The sequence below is a fragment of the Artemia franciscana genome, unplaced genomic scaffold (genome assembly GCF_032884065.1).
Source record: "Artemia franciscana unplaced genomic scaffold, ASM3288406v1 Scaffold_2262, whole genome shotgun sequence".
NCBI classification, from domain to species: Eukaryota; Metazoa; Arthropoda; class Branchiopoda; order Anostraca; family Artemiidae; genus Artemia; species Artemia franciscana.
In genome coordinates this window covers 1830-15403 of record NW_027063201.1, presented here as the reverse complement: position 1 = coordinate 15403, position 13574 = coordinate 1830, and the positions used below count along the sequence as shown (strand labels likewise).

Below are 13574 nucleotides of genomic sequence, written 5' to 3'. Positions count from 1 at the left end.
TAAAGTCGCTGTAGTGTGCGGTCGTTAAGCTCATGATGAAACGCTGAGAGTTCAACGGGAAGGGAAATTGGGAGGGCAGTTGAACTCTCAGCTACGCTGGCGCTCCTGCTTTGGAGTAAAATTACAATCAAACTTCAAACTTGGCAAGTTTTCGTTTAATTTATCAATTCTACTCCAATAGGAGCGCCTTAGCTTCGCCTCGAGTTAAAATGAGATTTTAAAGTTCAGCATGAGATAAACCGACACTAATGACCAATAATAGCCCTATTCAATAAAAAGAGGCCGCTGTACAAAATTTCATTTATAGTAGGATAATTCAAATATAACGAAAATATAATTCGAATGCGTTGAGTAACTTCAAGAGACAGATAACTGTTTTCCACTTTCAATTGGTTTATTATAGAACCTTGCAAACGTTTTGGCATTTGTCCAGCCTTCATATCTTATGATTTGGTCAACATCAACTCCTCTTGCTTTAAGGTGGGACGTTGAGGCAGATCGTCTGCTATGAGCACCATAAATAATGGTATCTATACCTGCAAGAAATAACACTTCTTTTATCCATCTAGAAATAGATGACTTGGACGCAGGGGTATAAGGCTTACGATATGTAAGAAAAAGTGCGTCGTCTCTATTCAGGTATGACGTTATTCTAATATACCTAGCTAGGTGCGTCACCGGACAAAGGGACGACTCTTGAAAAGGTCGAAATTTAACTACTGATTTGTGGTTTCCCGGTTTCGTTGTTTTTAATAACACATTAATTTGAAAACCAAAACTTCCATCGTCATTATGTATCATATTATTAAGTGACAAACTGGCCAACAACTGTTCACAAGCCGATAGAATCAATAAAGCTGCTAATTTTTGTGTTAGTGTCTTTAATTTAAGATTTTCGATATCCCTAACTGGCAATCTAAATAGATCGAATACACATTTTACATCCCAAATACTAGAAATCTTGGGTAGACTAGGCCTTCTATTAAAGACACCTCTCATGAATTTCTTGGTGATGTGATTACTGCCTAACTGAAGGCTTGGTAAAATTGCAGATAAAGCACTCTTAGCAGTATTAATAGCACTGTATCCAATACCTGAGTGAAACAGTTCAGTAAGAAAGGTCAAAGTCTCCGGTACAGTTGCCTCCAAGGCCTGGATTGTGTTTCTTCCACAAAAGTCGATCCATTTTTCAATGTAAACCCTGTACTGGCGCTTAGTTGAATCCCGCCATCCATCCATGATAATATCGACTGTGGAAGGAGAATATCCTTGGTGGTGAAGCCATTGCCGGAGACGACACAAGCCACTAGGCGTAACGTTTTGGACAATGGATGGTGTAAGGTCGGTTTCTGTGGAAGAGACAAAGTAAAAGTATCATTTGGTAAAAGTATGGGACTTCCTATTAAGAGCTTTAACAGTAAGGGATACCAAACTTGTGTGGTCCAGTTTGGGAAAATCAAAATACGAGCTGCCTGATCTGTCTCTACCTTCTGAAGGGTCCTCAGAAGTAAGCTAAATGGGGGAAAAGCATAAAAGAAATGAAGCTCCCAACTCATTGCAAATGCATCTACGAAAAAACATTCTGGATCTGGTTTCCAAGAAACAAATGGTTTAACCTGAAAATTTAATCTAGTTGCAAACAGATCAATATCTATCGACTGACATAGCAACGAATTCAAAATAATGAATATTCTAGAATCCAATTTCCGTTCTTTTTCATTATCAAATTTTCGAGATGCTTTGTCCGCGATATTAGCAACTCCTGGCACATACTCTGCGGATATCCACCCTTTATCCTGCAATACTAGCTGCCAGATCCTATTTGCGAAATAGTTACAAAATTGAGATTTTGTTCCTCCCATTTTATTTATATAAGCTACTGTGGTTATATTATCTGAACGCAGCCGGACATGAATGCCCTTAATATCCTGAGCAAAACACTTTAATCCCAGATAAACGGCCTTCTTTTCTAAAACATTCATGTCAAATCCCTTCTCTTCTGAGGACCATTCGCCTGTGGCTGTTTTCATGGAATATTCATCCACGAGTGCCCAGCCTAATTTGGATGCATCACTACACAAATATTTGTCAATTGACCTAGGTTCAATTGCTTTAGAAGCATGATTGGCAATGTTCAACCACCAATGCAATTCCGAAATTACATCGAATGTTAAAGTTAGCCTAGCCGCAAAATCACCCTTCGCGTGCTTTAGTGCTTGAGTTTTCAACGATTCCGCTTTCCGGTAATATAAAGGCCCTAATTCCACTGCTGGGAAGGTTGAAACAAGAACACCTAGAGTTTCAGCCAAAATCTGAATCGTAGTCGATTCTTGACGAAGAATTTTTGAAACTAAATCTAGAACCTTTTTAATTTTTTCTTTCCGGCAGGGAAATACGCATTAATCGTGAATCTAGTAAAAAACCCAGAAATTCTATTCTTTGACTTGAAATGAGAACTGACTTCCCCGGGTGAATTACAAACCCCAGCTCTGACAGTAATTTCACTGTTTCATAGACATTGTTTTGACATTCTAAAACTGACCTTCCCAGAAGAAGGGTATCGTCTAGATAAACAATTGACAAATAACCTTTTCGTCGAAGAAGGGAGAAAACGGGTTTCATAAGTTTCGTAAGAACCCTTGGGGCAGATGATAAGCCGTTTGGCATACATGTGAAAGCATAACAACAATCTACTTCAAAACAAAGCCACATTTGATCATCAAAATCAACAGGGCATGAATAATAAAAGTCGACAAGGTCAACAGAGGCCATATAACAATTTTTTGTCATTAAAAGAACCGCAGACTGAACACTTTCCATTTTAAAATGGTAATATTTAAATCACTTGTTATTGACTGCCATTTTGAGATAAACTTACTAATTCTTCCTGCTTTTCAACCAAATGTTTGGACTGCCTATTGAAATTTACAACAAAATCATATCAAGGCCAGTGTATGTTAAATGGTACATACCAGCTATTTGCGATCCCTTTTCTGAGAGTTCTGGAATTTCGGCCTCTCCTGACGGTCCTGGTTCTGCTTTTTGCGATAAAATGGACGGGGAGCCTCGTTCTGCCATCGGCGATAACGGTAGGCCCTCCTCTTTGCACGTTTTTTGGTCTTCCAAATGATTTTTTCAAATCCGCCACGGATTTGGCTTTGGACGTTGTTTGGCAACATCTTTGCTAAAAAGAAACTCCGTGACTTTGACTTCGGGAGCGCATAAAGCGGATGCAACCATGGGATCTGGGCTCAACTCGAATTTCATCGCATGGTGTCTTTTTAGACTTAAATCATAATTGGTGAGGCCAAGCATGTGAACTGCATTTGTTAGGTTTTTCTTTGATATGCTCATTTTCGAGCTCAAGAATATCATTTACTGCCTCTAAACAAAAGGTTGAGTGAACAATTGTCCGCTGCACTTGAAGTGCCTTAGCATCCCTCTGCTTAGCAAGTGCTGAGAGAGTAGCCCAAATTTCACTATTCACCTTGGGAACAACAATTTTATTTGTATTCGCAGGCCTAGGGTGGTGCTCAAATAAATCTTTTAGCTTGCCTATTTCCAAAAGCTCGGAGAAAGCTCTATTTGCAACATTGGCAAGTTTTTTATGGATCTTGGGACCCTCTTTGTTACCAGAACGTTCCTCAGAAGTCTTTTGAATAGAGAGTCATTTGACGTGTTTTCTTTTAATCTTTTACCTTTTCGCTTTTCCGGATAAGCCTTCCGCTTTTTGTCATGGATTTTTACGGGACTCACAGAGCCAGTTCTTATGGTTCTAGAACCTATTTGTGGGCTCCGAGAGCTAGATTCGTCGTTCCTAGAACTAATTTCAGGAATACGAGAGCCATATCGAGCATGAGTTTGAAACTCTGGCCTCCGAGAGCCATTATTTGTTCTATGATCACTGTCACTCTCACTTGAGAGTATTCTGCGACGCGAAAGAGCTTTATATCGCCTTCCACGATCATAATCTTCATTAACTAAACTGTCCAACAGTCCAATCACTATTTCACTATCACTCATTTAATTTGGTCTGAATCAAAGCGAATGCGAACGTCAACTGGTTTGGTTTGGTCAATTGAGGCGATTGCATCCGTCTATCTCAGTTTAACTCGAGGCGAAGCTAAGGCGCTCCTATTGGAGTAGAACTATATATAAAAATGAAACTAAACTGAAAAGAAAACTGAAACTAAAAATGTAGAAACTGGGAATTGCATAAATATTTCTATATATTTTGACAATAGATTAAATTAATTCGAAAACCTTATAACAGATATTTATAATTTTGAGATTTATTATAAATTGTTGATTGTTAGCATGCTTGGCACGTAAAATTTTTTCTAACGGTCAATGTTAGAATGAACACTGACAAATTGAAAAACATTGAAAAAGATAGAATGTTACCAAATCCTACAACAGAAGAAACAGCCGAGGAAGCTGCTCAGAGAGTTAATGCCAAAAGGCTTGCGGCTAAAGAACGCAAAACTGCGCAATTAGAAGAAGATCAACCTGGACAGCGAGAGTCATAACGTATCAAAATTGAAAATGATAGCGATGATGATTGGGTTTGGGATTTTGACTTGGATAAGGTTATCAATGCCTACCAGATTTTACTTAAAAAAAAAAAAAAAAGGTTCGGCGATATGTATTTACGTCTGAAAAATAAAGAAGAAAAAAAAAACTGAAACTAAAAATGTAAAAACTGGGAATTGCATAAATATTTCAAAATATTTTGACAATAGATTAAAGTAATTCCAAAACCTTGAAACAGATACTAAATATTGAGGTTTATTATAAATTGTTGAGCTTTAGCATACTTGGCACGTGAAGATTTTTCCAACTGTCAATGTTAGAATGAACATTGACCGTCTGACCGACAGAATTTGCGATTGCTATATGTCACTTGGTTAATACCAAATGCCATAAAAAGGTAAGAAACTAAAAAGAAAAAAAGCTAAAAAAAACTAAAAAAGCTGCAAAACTAAAACAGAAAAACTGAAACAGAAACTATATCTATATATATAAGAAATAAGTTGTATGTCTGTTGACTGACGTCATGTTTGTGTGTCGACTGATGTCATGTTTGTCGACTGACGTCATTATGAGGATTGAGCATTATTCCGTCATGAAGTTTTTTGTCGGTTGACGTCATATTTGTCGACTGACGAAATTACAGACCGGGACACAAAGGAATACCGGGAAACAGGGAATATAAATGACGAACGGGAAAGTCAAAGAGAAATTACAGACTGGGACACCGGGACACAAATAACTACCGGGACACAGGGAATATAATTGACGACCGGGACACAGGGACACAACTACAACGGGGACACCGGGGGCATAGGGGGGATATATAAATGACCACCGGGACATAGGGAATGTTCAATTAGCAATTACCATCAATAAGGCTCAAGGGCACATTCGATTAGCATTTGCAATCACCATCAACAAAGCTCAAGGTCAATCATTAGAAAAATGTGGTATAGATCTTAATACTGATTGTTTTTCCCATGGACAATTGTACATTGCATGTTCGAGGGTCGGTAAACCTGACAATCTATTCATATGAAGCGACAATTGGACAGCGAAGAATGTTGTATATTCGCAAGTTTTACGCAGTTAATTTGTATTGTATCTATTTATCTATCTATCTATATAAAACGAGTTGTGTGTATGTATGTTTGTTTGTTTGTAAAAAGAGTGTTTGCATATGACGTCATTATAAGTACATAGGGCTTTGTATATGCACAGACAATGGGAAAGCCAAGAATGTTGTATATTCACAAGTTTTACGTCGTTCAAAACACATATATAAATCTAACTATATTCATAGGTGGTACACAGGGATCAACCCCTGCAGACGAAATGAATGCTTGCCTGAAAAATTCTAATTTATGGGCACACGTAAAAACATTAAAATTAACTACAAATATGCGTGTCCGATTGCAAAACGATGACTCTGGTCAAACATTTTCAGATCGATTGCTGACAATTGGAAACGGAAAACTCCCAGTAGACTCAATTTCAGGACGTGTACAACTACCTGCTGAATTCTGTAATTTAGAGACGTCCAAAAATGAATTGATTGAAAAAGTATTTCCGAATATTCTAAACAATTATAAAAATAATAAATGGCTAAGTGAAAGAGCGATTCTTGCACCCAAAAATATAGACGTCCACGAAATCAACAATATTGTTCTGACCAAGATTCGAGACCAGGCAGACCTTTACAAGTCAGTCTACACAGTTTTGGAACCAAATGAGGCGGTTAATTATCCATCTGAATTTTTAAATTCCGTGGATCTTTCAGGGTTTCCACCACACGTGCTATAACTAAAAATAGGCGTACCAATAATGCTGTTAAGAAATATCAACCCACCAAAGCTTTGCAATGGCACGCGACTTGCCGTAAAAAAACAATGGAAACGTAATAGAGGCCATTCCTATAGACTAATGATTCGGTAGGATGAAGACAATTATATTTTAAAACTAGCTGTTGGTTACCTAACCCAACACCTAGTTGGTGGGGGCGCTTCGCGCCCCCCAAGCCCCCCCGCGCGCGTAAGTCGTTACGCGCCATATTAGTTACGCGCCATTGTAGTTGTGTCCCTATGTCCCACCTGTGAATATATATATATATATATATATATATATATATATATATATATATATATATATATATATATATATATATATATATATATATATATATATATATATATATATATATATATATATATCTATCTATATAAAAATAAGTTGTCTGTGGATGGATGGATGGATGTGTCAGGTGACGTCACCTGAAAAAACTGGATCAGGTGACGTCAAAACTGAAAAAACTAAAAAAGGCAAAAACTACAAAAAAAACTAAAAACTAATAAAAAAAATAAAAAGCTAAAAAACTAAAAAAAACTATAAAGGTAAAAACCAATAAAAAACTAAAAAAAAAAACTGAAAAAACTAAAAAAAGGCAAAAACTACAAAAAAAACTAAAAACTAATAAAAAAAGTAAAAAAGCTAAAAAACTAAAAAAAACTAAAAAAAGGTAAAAAACTAAAAAAAATAAAAATAAAAAAAAAAATAAAAAAAAGGAAAAAAACTGAAAAATAAGCTAAAATAAAGGTAAAAAACCAATAAAAAACTAAAAAAAAAGGAAAAAAACTAATAAATGACGACACTCAAAGAGAAAAAAAAGGCAAAAAAACTACAAAAAAAAACTAAAAACTAATAAAAAAAATAAAAAAGCTAAAAAACTAAAAAAACTAAAAAAAGGCAAAAACTACAAAAAAAACTAAAAACTAATAAAAAAGCTAAAAAACTAAAAAAACTAAAAAAAAGGCAAAAACTACAAAAAAACTAAAAACTAATAAAAAAATAAAAAGCTAAAAAACTAAAAAAAACTAAAAAAACTAAAAAAAGGTAAAAAAACTAAAAAAACTAAAAACTAAAAAAAAACTAAAAAAGGTAAAAAACTAAAAGAACTAAAAAAGAAAAAATAAATGACGACACTCAAAGAGGAAAGCGACCAGGACAAAAGGAATGTTCGATTAGCAATCAACAAAGCACCGGGACACAGGGAGTATAAATGACGACCCGGGGGAAACAGGGGGATATAAATGACGACCGGGACAAAAAAACTAAAAAGAAAAAAAAACTAAAAACTAATAAAAAAACTAAAAAATCTAAATAAGCTAAAAAAGAAAAAAAAAGGAAAAAAATAAAGGAGAAAAACAAAACTAAAAAACGAATGTATATACAGACCGGGACACCGGGATACAAATGACGACCGGGACCCGGGACACAGGGAATATAAATGACGACCGGGACACAGGGACACAACTCCGGTACACCGGGATACAAATGACGACCGGGACACAGGGAATATAAATGACGACCGGGACACAGGGACACAACTACAACGGGGACACCGGGGGGAAACAGGGGGATATAAATGACGACCGGGACAAAAAAACTAAAAAGAAAAAAAAAACTAAAAACTAATAAAAAAACTAAAAAATCTAAAAATCTAAATAAGCTAAAAAAGAAAAAAAAGAAAAAAATAAAGGAGAAAAACAAAACTAAAAAACGAATGTATATACAGACCGGGACACCGGGATACAAATGACGACTGGGACCCGGGACACAGGGAATATAAATGACGACCGGGACACAGGGACACAACTACAACGGGGACACCGGGGGAAACAGGGGGATGTAAATGACGACCGGGACACCGGGACAGGGAATGGTCGATTAGCAATCACCATCAACAAAGCTCAAGGGCAATCATTAGAATCATGAGGTATAGATCTGAATACAGATTGTTTTCCCATGGACCATTATATGTTGCATGTTCAAGAGTCGGTAAACCTGACAATCTATTTATATGCAAAGACAATGGACAGCAAAGAATGTTGTATATTCGCAAGTTTTACGTAGTTAAAACCATATATATATATCTATCTATATTCACAGGTGGGACATAGGGACACAACTACAATGGCGCGTAACTATTATGGCGCGTAACGACTTACGCGCGCGGGGGGGCTTGGGGGGGGCGCGAAGCGCCCCCACCAACTAGGTGTTGGGGTGGCGCGAAGCGCCACCCCAACAGCTAGTATATATATATATATATATATATATATATATATATATATATATGTATATATATATATCTTCTATATATATAAAAATAAGTTGTCTGTCTGTGGATGGATGGATGGATGGATCAGGTGACGTCACCTGAAAAAACTGGATCAGGTGACGTCAAAACTGAAAAAACTAAAAAAAGGCAAAAAACTACAAAAAAAACTAAAAACTAATAAAAAAAATAAAAAAGCTAAAAAACTAAAAAAACTATAAAGGTAAAAAACCAATAAAAAACTAAAAAAAAACTGAAAAAACTAAAAAAAGGCAAAAACTACAAAAAAAAACTAAAAACTAATAAAAAAGTAAAAAAGCTAAAAAACTAAAAAACTAAAAAACTAAAAAAAGGTAAAAAACTAAAAAAAATAAAAAATAAAAAAAAAACTAAAAAAAAGGAAAAAAAACTGAAAAATAAGCTAAAATAAAGGTAAAAACCAATAAAAAACTAAAAAAAAAAAAAGGAAAAAAACTAATAAATGACCACACTCAAAGAGGAAAGCGACCAGGACAAAAGGAATGTTCGATTAGCAATCAACAAAGCACCGGGACACAGGGAGTATAAATGACGACCAGGACATAAGTAAAAAAAAAAAAAACTATCTATATATATAAAAATAAGTTGTCTGTGGATCTGTGGATCGTGGATCAGGTGACGTCACCTGAAAAAACTGGATCAGGTGACGTCAAAACTGAAAAAACTAAAAAAAGGCAAAAACTACAAAAAAAACTAAAAACTAATAAAAAAAATAAAAAAGCTAAAAAACTAAAAAAACTAAAAAAAGGCAAAAACTACAAAAAAAACTAAAAACTAATAAAAAAGCTAAAAAACTAAAAAAACTAAAAAAAAGGCAAAAACTACAAAAAAACTAAAAACTAATAAAAAAAATAAAAAAGCTAAAAAACTAAAAAAACTAAAAAAAACTAAAAAAAGGTAAAAAACTAAAAAAACTAAAAACTAAAAAAAACTAAAAAAGGTAAAAACTAAAAGAACTAAAAAAAGAAAAAAATAAATGACGACACTCAAAGAGAAAGCGACCAGGACAAAAGGAATGTTCGATTAGCAATCAACAAAGCACCGGGACACAGGGAGTATAAATGACGACCAGGACACAAGTAAAAAAAAAAATTAACAAAACTAAAAAGAAGGTAAAAACTACAAAAAAACTAAAAAGAAAAAAAAACTAAAAACTAATAAAAAAACTAAAAAATCTAAAAATCTAAATAAACTAAAAAAGAAAAAAAAAGGAAAAAAATAAAGGAGAAAAACAAAACTAAAAAACGAATGTATATACAGACCGGTACACCGGGATACAAATGACGACCGGGACACAGGGAATATAAATAACGACCGGGACACAGGGACACAACTACAACGGGGACACCGGGGGAAACAGGGGGATATAAATGACGACCGGGACAAAAAAACTAAAAAGAAATAAAACTAAAAACTAATAAAAAAAAACTAAAAAATCTAAAAATCTAATAAGCTAAAAAAGAAAAAAAAAGGAAAAAAATAAAGGAGAAAAACAAAACTAAAAAACGAATGTATATACAGACCGGGACACGGGATACAATGATGACCGGGACCCGGGACACAGGGAATATAAATGACGACCGGGACACAGGGACACAACTACAACGGGGACACCGGGGGGAAACAGGGGGATGTAAATGACGACCGGGACACCGGGACAGGGAATGGTCGATTAGCAATCACCATCAACAAAGCTCAAGGGCAATCATTAGAATCATGAGGTATAGATCTGAATACAGATTGTTTTCCCATGGACCATTATATGTTGCATGTTCAAGAGTCGGTAAACCTGACAATCTATTTATATGCAAAGACAATGGGACAGCAAAGAATGTTGTATATTCGCAAGTTTTACGTAGTTAAAACCATATATATATATATATATAATATACTAGCTGTTGGGGTGGCGCTTCGCGCCACCCCAACACCTAGTTGGTGGGGGCGCTTCGCGCCCCCCCCAAGGCCCCCCCGCGCGCGTAAGTCGCTACGCGCCATATTAGTTACGCGCCATTGTAGTTGTGTCCCTATGTCCCACCTGTGAATATAGATAGATATATATATATATATATATATATATATATATATATATATATATATATATATATATATATGTTTCTAACTACGTAAACTTGCGAATATACAACATTCTTTGCTGTCCCATTGTCTGTGCATATAAATAGATTGTCAGGTTTACCGACTCCTTGAACATGCAACATATAATGGTCCATGGGAAAACAATCCGTATTCAGATCTATACCTCATGATTCTAATGATTGCCCTTGAGCTTTGTTGATGGTGATTGCTAATCGACCATTCCGTGAGTCGCCATCGTCATTTATATATCCAGCTGTGCACCCCGGCGTCCCCTTTGTAGTTATGTCCCTGTGTCCCGGTCGTCATTTATATTCCCTGTGTCCCGGTCGCCATTTGTGTCCCGGTGTTCCAGTCTGTGATTTCTCTTTGAGTGTCCCGGGCGTCATTTATATTCCTTGTGTCCCGGTGTCCCGGTCGTCATTTATATCCCCCTGTGCCCCCCGGCGTCCCCATTGTAGTTGTGTCCCTGTGTCCCGGTCGTCATTTATATTCCCTGTGTCCCGGTCGTCATTTGTATCCCGGTGTCCCGGTCTGTATATACAAATCGTTTTTTAGTTTTGTTTTTCTCCTTTATTTTTTTCCTTTTTTCTTTTTTTTCTTTTTTAGTTTATTTAGATTTTTTAGTTTTTTTATTAGTTTTTAGTTTTTTTTGTAGTTTTTACCATTTTTTTAGTTTTTTTAGTTTTTTTTTTTACTTATGTCCTGGTCGTCATTTATACTCCCTGTGTCCCGGTCGTCATTTGTGTCTCGGTGCTTTGTTGATTGCTAATTTATATTATATTTATATTTATATTTTTATATTTATTAATATTTTTTTAGTTTTCTTTTTCTCTTATTTTTCAGTTTTTTTCCTTTTTTTTTAGTTTTTTCTTTTTTAGTTTTTAGTTTTTTTTTGTTTTTTACCTTTTTTAGTTTTTTTAGTTTTTTTAGTTTTTTTAGTTTTTTAGCTTTTTTAGTTTTTTTATTAGTTTTTAGTTTTTTTAGTTTTTGCCTTTTTTTAGTTTTTTCAGTTTTTTTTTAGTTTTTAGTTTTTTACCTTTTTTTTAGTTTTTTTTAGTTTTTTAGTTTTTTTCTTTTTAGTTTTTTTTTGTAGTTTTTACCTTTTTTAGTTTTTTTTCTTCTTTTGTATTAGTGTGAAATAATTCAGACGTCATATGCGGACAAACACGACGTCACTCGACAGACAGACAGACAGACATAACCCACAAACAACTTATTTTTATATATATTTATTCATATTTTTTTAGTTTTCTTTTTCTCTTTTATTTTTCAGTTTTTTCCTTTTTTTTAGTTTTTTTCTTTTTTAGTTTTTAGTTTTTTTTAGTTTTTTACCTTTTTTTAGTTTTTTTTAGTTTTTTTAGTTTTTTAGCTTTTTTAGTTTTTTTATTAGTTTTTATTTTTTTGTAGTTTTTGCCTTTTTTTTATTTTTTTCAGTTTTTTTTTAGTTATTAGATTTTTACCTTTTTTTAGTTTTTTTGTAGTTTTTTAGCTTTTTAGTTTTTTTTTTCTTTTTAGTTTTTTTGTAGTTTTTACCTTTTTTAGTTTTTTTCTTCTTTTGTATTAGTGTGAAATAATTCAGACGTCATATGCGGACAAACATGACGTCACCTGATCCACAGATCCACACACAGACAACTTATTTTTATATATATAGATTAATCTGGCGTAACGGACAGACAACTTATTTTTATATATATAGATATATATCTATATTCACAGGTGGGACATAGGGACACAACTACAATGGCGCGTAACTATTATGGCGCGTAACGACTTACGCGCGCGGGGGGGCTTGGGGGGGGGCGCGAAGCGCCACCCCAACAGCTAGTATATATATATATATATATATATATATATATATACTAGCTGTTGGGGTGGCGCTTCGCGCCACCCCAACACCTAGTTGGTGGGGGCGCTTCGCGCCCCCCCAAGCCCCCCCGCGCGCGTAAGTCGTTACGCGCCATAATAGTTACGCGCCATTGTAGTTGTGTCCCTATGTCCCACCTGTGAATATAGATAGATAATATATATGGTTTTAACTACGTAAAACTTGCGAATATACAACATTCTTTGCTGTCCCATTGTCTTTGCATATAAATAGATTGTCAGGTTTACCGACTCTTGAACATGCAACATATAATGGTCCATGGGAAAACAATCTGTATTCAGATCTATACCTCATGATTCTAATGATTGCCCTTGAGCTTTGTTGATGGTGATTGCTAATCGACCATTCCCTGTCCCGGTGTCCCGGTCGTCATTTACATCCCCCTGTTTCCCCCGGTGTCCCCGTTGTAGTTGTGTCCCTGTGTCCCGGTCGTCATTTATATTCCCTGTGTCCCGGTCCCGGTCGTCATTTGTATCCCGGTGTCCCGGTCTGTATATACATTCGTTTTTTAGTTTTGTTTTTCTCCTTTATTTTTTTCCTTTTTTTTTCTTTTTTAGCTTATTTAGATTTTTAGATTTTTTAGTTTTTTTATTAGTTTTTAGTTTTTTTTTCTTTTTAGTTTTTTTGTCCCGGTCGTCATTTATATCCCCCTGTTTCCCCCGGTGTCCCCCGTTGTAGTTGTGTCCCTGTGTCCCGGTCGTCATTTATATTCCCTGTGTCCCGGTCGTCATTTGTATCCGGTGTACCGGAGTTGTGTCCCTGTGTCCCGGTCGTCATTTATATTCCCTGTGTCCCGGGTCCCGGTCGTCATTTGTATCCCGGTGTCCCGGTCTGTATATACATTCGTTTTTTAGTTTTGTTTTTCTCCTTTATTTTTTTCCTTTTTTTTTCTTTTTTAGCTTATTTAGA

At 35.2% G+C, this 13574-nt stretch overlaps 1 protein-coding gene across 1 annotated transcript; it reads right to left on the bottom strand.

Moving 5' to 3' along the window:
• Positions 1 to 357: 357 nt before the first annotated feature.
• LOC136042869 (uncharacterized) lies at positions 358 to 3078 on the bottom strand. The gene is made up of 3 exons (XM_065727800.1): positions 2973 to 3078; positions 1466 to 2293; positions 358 to 1349 (listed from the first exon to the last, which is right to left on the bottom strand). The coding sequence occupies exons 1-3, from the start codon at positions 3076 to 3078 to the stop codon at positions 358 to 360; spliced, it is 1926 nt and encodes a 641-aa protein (XP_065583872.1).
• Positions 3079 to 13574: the final 10496 nt, after the last annotated feature.

What these genes read in the sequence shown, in the direction of transcription:
- LOC136042869 (XM_065727800.1), bottom strand. Translation starts at nt 3,078, where the DNA reads ATGGCAGAACGAGGCTCCCCGTCCATTTTATCGCAAAAAGCAGAACCA. An exon ending in AAAGGGATCGCAAATAGCTG is followed by an intron (nt 2,294 to 2,972) that starts GTATGTACCATT and finishes CTGAAACTCTAG; the next exon opens with GTGTTCTTGTTTCAACCTTC. An exon ending in AGAGACAGATCAGGCAGCTC is followed by an intron (nt 1,350 to 1,465) that starts GTATTTTGATTT and finishes TCTCTTCCACAG; the next exon opens with AAACCGACCTTACACCATCC.